The sequence below is a fragment of the Limanda limanda genome, chromosome 9, assembly GCF_963576545.1.
Source record: "Limanda limanda chromosome 9, fLimLim1.1, whole genome shotgun sequence".
In the NCBI taxonomy this organism is placed as follows: Eukaryota; Metazoa; Chordata; class Actinopteri; order Pleuronectiformes; family Pleuronectidae; genus Limanda; species Limanda limanda.
Window position 1 is genome coordinate 29,469,267 of NC_083644.1, and position 7,372 is coordinate 29,476,638.

Below are 7,372 nucleotides of genomic sequence, written 5' to 3' on the forward strand. Positions count from 1 at the left end.
GTAAGCAATATTTCTGCAATAGAATGATTCAGGGGTTCAAACATAGCCCACATGTATTTAACCAGATTCTGGAACAAGAACAGTAAATTTATACAACATGTAGATGATTTGTTGATTTTGCGCCCCAACATTATCAACAATAACAATGGGGTATACAGTTATCATATACACACACATAATAATATTGCTGAGTTGATTATCAAAGGAAATTTGTAGTAACTCTATTTTAGTATGAATTAAAAAAAATTCTGACTGTCAAATGTATTTTGAATGTATTGATGCTCAAGGCTCAACACAGTAGACAACTCATCACTGTACGTTATAAAACTGGACAAGAAATAATGACAACATAAGACCTGACAAATGACAAGCAAAAATTTGACGAACTGTAAAACTGATAAATATTTTACCCTTCTGAGGGTGCCATTTTGTTTAAAGCAGACAATGATATCTCATGAATGTCAAATTGTGTATTTGCAGTTCTTGGAGAATGGAAGGCATTCACATTCCCTTCGTAAGAAAGTTGTATATCTTTTTACCAGAATTCATTTCAGTGGAACAAGTTCTAAATAGTATTTGAAATTTGAGTGGCCATTGGTTTTTGAAATCTATGGATTTTATTTATTCATGTTTTCTTTCAGGGGTCTTGAAGATCACTAAGGACAGAAAGGTGTGATTGTATAACTGAGTCAGGGTGCAAAATAATCCCAACCCAGTGTAAGCCACAGTGGTTTCTAATTGCAATTAGTATACCTGTCTTGTGAGAAAATGTTAGTTTGTTACTGTGTGTGTGTTTGTGTGTGTGTGTTTGTGTGTGTGTTAGTGAGCGCATGCGTGCATACAAGCAAAATGTATGGACGGATTTTTACATCCAGTGAATATTCCTTGAGTGCATGAGTGAGAGAGAGGGGGGGGAAGTGTATTGTGAGAGAAAATTGTTGGAACTTGCAATACTCACACATGAAATCTATGGTGTTGTGTGTAGTTTACGATGTCCTGCATCCAGTTTGGAAAACCTACCAATAGTGGCAAATCGAAACATCAATTATTCATTATTAATCCACTGTTTTGATTAAAATAGAATTGGGGAGTACATTTTGCTGTACATTTTGCCACACTCTTTGTGAACTGTTTCAAAGGCTGTCTACCTTACCATCCCATTAGAGAAGAACAATGTGATCCCTCAACTTCTCCAACTACGAGTAAAAAAAAGGAAGAAAAAGAGAACCAGGAACTGGAGGCAAACAAGGCAATGCCAAATCCAGGTGGCCTGATTGAGAAGTGATGACATGAAATTCCAGTCGATGTTTTGCTTTACAGTTTAAATAGTGAGCCAAATATTTTACATGTCTCATCCTGACATAAAACACCATAAGTTCTGAACCACTGGTATATTGTAGAGCTATGTAGAGCGCTGTTCAATCTCTCTTGCACTCACAAGTACATTGTCACATCAAGCACAGACTAGTAATTTGTGAACTATCCCTTTGAAGATTTAAAAGAGAAAGAACTGCCATTGTCCACGACTGATGACTTGATGTAGATCCACATGGAGGGGCCTTCAATGGATCAGATTGATCCCAGTCCTAAAGTAGACCACAGGCTGACATCGAAGCAGGCTAGGTGACCTGCTTCACAATAACCACTGCAGAAGGGAGAGCCTGAAAGCATGACAACAAAGAAGCCAATGCGGTGGTGTTACACATCATGTCTCTAACCCCGGGAAATTGGAAAACAAAAGTCTAAAATAAATTTTGGACAACATGTTGGGGCCAGTTTGCATGTTATGTCATAGGTTTGCTGAAAATTGTGTATCATTTTGCCATATCATGACTAGAAAATACAGTTCTCATTAGACAATCAGAACTGTGTTGATGTGTGCGTGTCCCAGGGATGAACTCACTTGCAAATCACAAATACTCAACCCCACCCCTGGCATCCACTATGGTCTGATTTCTAATGGACTACAATTCTGCAGAATTTTTAATTAGGGACTACAGCTGCATCACAACTAAAACTTTTTCTATCAACCAATGACAACAGAGTGTTAGTGCATGTGATGCTAGCAGTGCAATACAGCATGTGAGACTTTTAATACTTTCCAACTGCACATGCATTGGCATACTTTGGATGGCCTCTTGCCAACCTGGGTTTGAGTGATGTCTGTTCATCTCGTGTACAATGCATAAGGTTACATGTAGGCAAAGCGGGTAGCAGGAATCATTCAAGAAGCTGTAGACAGTACCATGTCGGCATACTACACTCTAACTGTAACTTTTTAAAGGTAGAGCATCTGGATTTAGCCAGGAAAGAGGACAGGCAATAGAACATACGGTAAACATGAATATGATTATCACTTACCTGTCCCATTGACTGTACTGTTCTTATTGGTGTACACTCGAATCATCTGGCCAATGGTCCTTACATTGTCCCTCAACATGATGCCCTGAGCCTGCACCATGAAGAAGTATGTGTTGGCTGACAGAAAGATAGAAAAAAACATTTTAGCCTCTTTGACTCATTGTTAATTTCTTTAAATATACTCAATTACTTATATTTTTCTTCATGTAGCATTGTAGCAACAGCTGTTACATGCCCTCACTTATTGTAAAACACAACTTTACACATTGAACAGTTACATCACATCAGATTCTTAAGTTGCAGGTAGAAACAATAATAACAGTAAATGCATAACTCATTCATCAAAACTACAACAGTGACCAAAATGAAATAAGACTTTGAAAAATGTGATCAAAACAATGAAATAAATGTGAAGAAAAAAAAGTATAAAAGTTATCATATATATTATCATAATATTATTATTTCCTTTTAAAACAACTGTATGACAACACTGTTTAGATTAAGATATGTTTGCTGAATATTGCACTTTGACCAGACTACGCACAGCCTTTGTTTACCTCATAAAATACTATCTGGTATTGTCACCGTAACTGCAATACAGAATAAGCTGGAGGATTTTTTTCAATGCAGAGCCGTTTTTTCATTTATCAGAATGAATCAATTTTCTAACTGTGAACTTCGTTAAAAATTTTGAAAGAAGAACTGTAAACGTGAACTAGCTTATTTTCAACTGTATGAACTGAACTTTGAACAGGTTCATTTTAAGTGTGAACCGGCAAAACACTGGTTATGGTGTTAGACCATATTAGAGAGCCTGGGGATGACAACAAAGTTACCACAGCATTTCAGCATTTTATTTATGGGCAACATGGCTCTTTAGGCCTCATCATCCCTAGCCGCTGTATTTTTCATATCGGGGAACTTTTCCCAGATCCTACAAACAAGGCAATACAGTACACATTTTGAAATCATTTATCTTTAATGAATATATTCATATTGCGCATCATCAACATTTCTTCAATTGAGTTTACACTGAAGTGCTATAATAAAAAACACATCAAACAGATCTGCTGTATTTATTTTGGGTGTATATATATATATATTTGCAGTTGGTTGGTATGGAGGGTTTTGTGGGCCAAAACTATATATATATATATATATATATAATATATATATATAATATATATAATATATATATATAAATATAAATATAGAGTTTGAAAACAGATATTTGACGTAGCCGCGTTGCTCCATCAAATCCCGATCAGCCTCCTCCGACTAAATTCTACTGTGGAAAATCTATTGATCACGTTTGTCCCGGGTCAGATTCATCAATATGAGTGGTTGATAATATAAAAGAATGTGTGTGTGTCTCTCTCTCTCGCTCAGGTGACATCTCTATATAATTATGTATTCATTTATATATCCTTTTCTATAATTTTTTTTCAAGTAGAAAGTTTGGCATTGTTAGGAACTACAGTAATGGCCACTGAACAAATATTTGGCTGGAAATAATACTCCTCAAATTTAAAACTGATGCCCCCTGGTGGGGAATGTTTGAATAAAGTCTGACAAAATATGCTATATTTTTGTGTATTTTTTATCTGTCTTTCTAATTGATTTAGTCTATAGACTATTAAATATAAAATGGTTGTGATTGCACATATGGTTTGACAAAATTATGTTGTCTGACAAGTCCTTTAAGAGCATTATGACCCCAGAAGGGCTTGCATATAGCTTTGGAGCTATAGGTGTACAAACACTTTACTGGGAAAATCTAAGAAAAAGACCACCATCACCCAGAGGTCACACATCCGTCCTACTGTAAACTATGGTACGTAGGTAATGGAATCAAATTTACCACAGTGGAAGGGATGAAGAGCTTCTTAAATGAAGCACATGTGTATATAAAAAAATAAAGTGCTGTAACTGATGATGAAAGAAGAAAAGGAATAATACACAACATTTTAAAGTTCTGAAGCACAACTCAACATGCAAAATAAAGCAGTATAATAAACCTGGGAAACAGAAAACTAGTGTGTACAACAAGGTTACAGGTTAAAATTCCAAAATGCTTTTTCACTTAATTAATTATAATTGGGTTCTTAAATGTCACAGAATAATACTATAGGCCGTGGATAATGTGCTATTCCGCAAAGGCGATCGGTGCTCAAATCATATGGTGGCGATCAGTGTTCGCATAGTTTGGTCAGCCCGTCATCTTCACTGATTGAGTGATCAAAGCTCGATATTAGTTGTTGCGTTATGTTGTGTTATCCATGGGCGCTGTCATCAATACAACAACGCTCTTTACATCGTCCAGTGTCAATGAGCACAGAAAGCGCTGTATTAAATGCTGTTTTCCCTTGCTTAACATAGCTGCATAAAAAAGCTGCGTTAACCCCACCGTAAGGACTTAGTTTACACCGTTCTTTATTAAGAGCGCCATAAAAAGCGGCGTTTACTCGGTTAGGATAGAGCTATTTACGCTGTCTTTTTTACATGACGTAATTTAGGAGTGACACATTTTGTCCAGGTTGGCTTGCCATACTGTAGCAATAAGGCGATCTAACATAGCAATTATAAATGTACTAATTTATTACTCATTCGATCAAAACAGTGACACTACTGTTTTTATTTTAGGATCACTACAAACTTAGATATGAGGATTATATCCTGTTTTTGCAAAGAGAGCCATAGAGAAAGCTTACAAACTGCCCCTTTAATATAATTCATCTCAGCAATGACTCAAAAACCAAAGACCAAAAATTAATAAGCTAACTTTGGTAAAGATTTTACAAATTTCCAAATGTAGTTGTTTTTTTTGCAATTAAACTTTAACTGTTATAATCACTCTTAAATATATTATTTTCAAAGCTACATTCAGATATGTATCAAATTCCAGATAATTTACGAATATTTTCCAGAGGGACTTGAGAACTCAAATGTGTGAGTGAGAGGCTCTGATGTTATTAAGTTTCTTCTGCCAGCCCCCTTGTAAAACATCCAAGTGACTGGAAGTGAGAATACAGCAGAAGATCCTGGGGAGGATTGACCGCGACCTAGTGGGCATGTTGATTACATGTATAACATGGAACAGATAAGAATACAAAAAAATTCTAAGAATACAAATATCTCAGGATGAATACGCAGCGCACTTTACAGTACAAGCCACGATACCCAAGTCACAAACAGATTCATACAGCAGTGCAATAAGCTTCTTCAATCACACACAGGTGAAATCTGGTGTGGATGTAAGCAGTTTACAGAAAAATTCTGAGTGCATGGCAAATTTAATATATATATATGTGTGTGTGTGTGTATGTATGTATGTATGTATGTATGTATGTACGTACGGATGTATGTATGTATGTATGTATGTATGTATGTATGTATGTATGTATGTATGTATGTATGTATGTATGTATGTATGTATGTATGTATGTATGTATGTATGCTACCGGTTGTCTAGTTAGATCAACCAAACAACATTAGAATTTGCAGTGATGCCCCATTTCATTCATAAATCTGCTTTGACCTGTCAGATAAAGCGTATATCATCCTTAACTTCAACACAATGGGCTATATTTAGACAATATAGCAATCCATTTGCCACTGGGAGAAGCAGTTCACTATTTAATATCGAACGATAATGAAGGTTGGCTTGAAATCATGGCCTAGGGTGGACATTTAGGTGAGAAGTAGTTAGCCTGTAAGCTAATCGTAAGCAACTAGAGCGAGATCGGCAGCACAAATGAATCCACACGTAATAACATTAAGAGCTACCTTGATAAGAGTCAGTGTAAACATATGTTTACTAACCTATTCCAGGAGCCACATAAATGAAGTAGAGACAAGTGGTGGACATGGAGAAGAAGAATATGAAGGCCAGAAACGATCGGTTGGACATTCGTAGTAGCCGCCTCCAGTTCATAATTTTAGCTTAGGCACGATTCTCCTTCGCCGAAGTGAATCCCATAAAATTCTTATCTGTTTTGAGATGTCCAGGAAGAATGGGTGCACAACAATGTCAATAGTTAGGCCATATAAAAGCCCAGGACTGCAGCACGGAGAAGGCTAAACCTAGCTGTGCTTGTCTGCTTTCCCCTGCCAAGTAATTTCCAGATGGAAAAAAGCAGGCTATAACGTCAATATAAGGCAACTCACAGCCTCTTGGGGCACTGCCGGTCGGGCATGATGAAACCGTAGCAGTACGGGCTGAAAGTTCGGCAGAATCCTACTCAACTTTAGTCGTGGTAGTCTTCCAGGTTAACGATGACAACATGACAACATCATTATCGATGCAGTGGACGGGACCGCTCTGGCTTCTCGCATACAGTCGGCTCATTAATAGTAATAGGAATCCTTGCCGCCGGGTACCACTATACTGATTTCACACGTTCAACATATATCTGTCCATGGTGGTATACATGATAAAAGTACTCGTCTGTCTCCTTTTCATTTTCTGCTTGCCCTACTTCCGGTTGATGTAACACCGCCCATCCCCTGCGTCGCCGTGGAAACCTGTGTGCGATGAGCAAGGGAGAAAGTTTATTTATTTTCCCCCCTTTCTTTATTGAAAACTTGAATCGTACAAATATCAAGGCATTAAAATCATGATAAATAAACCTGAATAACAAGGCACATTATGCACAAATTAAATTGCATAAAATAATAATGATCATAAAAAAAATGAATGAGTAAATAAATAAAATACTAAGTAATACTAAGTTCTCTTTTAGTTCCACTAGAGGTCCTAATATATGTTACGGTCTTGATAAGCTCTGAGAAGAGACTTGGCACATTTCCCCTCCATTAGTTTAAAGGCACTGAGATGAATGTTGATCAGGTCCCTTCTGAACACAGAGAAGATGGGTTTAATTTTCCTCCTTTTAGATGTGTGGATGAAGAATTTTGCCAGGAGTACCAGGTTTTTAACAATCAGGTCACTCTTAATGTTTCATTAGCCAAACATAATATTTGTCTTTGAGAGCCAGTCTTGTAAGTCTTC

The 7,372-nt window shown here is 36.8% G+C and overlaps 1 protein-coding gene across 8 annotated transcripts in view; it reads right to left on the reverse strand.

The window, feature by feature from the left end:
* b4galt6 (UDP-Gal:betaGlcNAc beta 1,4- galactosyltransferase, polypeptide 6) overlaps positions 1-6,831 on the reverse strand; it is a 55,735-nt gene extending 48,904 nt beyond the window's left edge. For 5 of the 8 annotated variants that reach the window (XR_009680680.1, XM_061077944.1, XM_061077942.1 and 2 more), the window contains exons 1-2: positions 6,184-6,831; positions 2,362-2,478 (exon numbers count right to left, since the gene is read on the reverse strand). Coding sequence is in view for 7 of the 8 variants with exons in the window: in XM_061077944.1 (XP_060933927.1) it covers positions 2,362-2,478; positions 6,184-6,295 (229 nt within the window). In the remaining variant the exon portion in view is untranslated. Of the gene's footprint in view, positions 1-958; positions 1,017-1,153; positions 1,662-2,361; positions 2,479-6,183 lie in introns of those variants that run through there. The other 3 variants (XM_061077943.1, XM_061077948.1, XM_061077945.1) reach the window with 3 other exon arrangements.
* Positions 6,832-7,372: the final 541 nt, after the last annotated feature.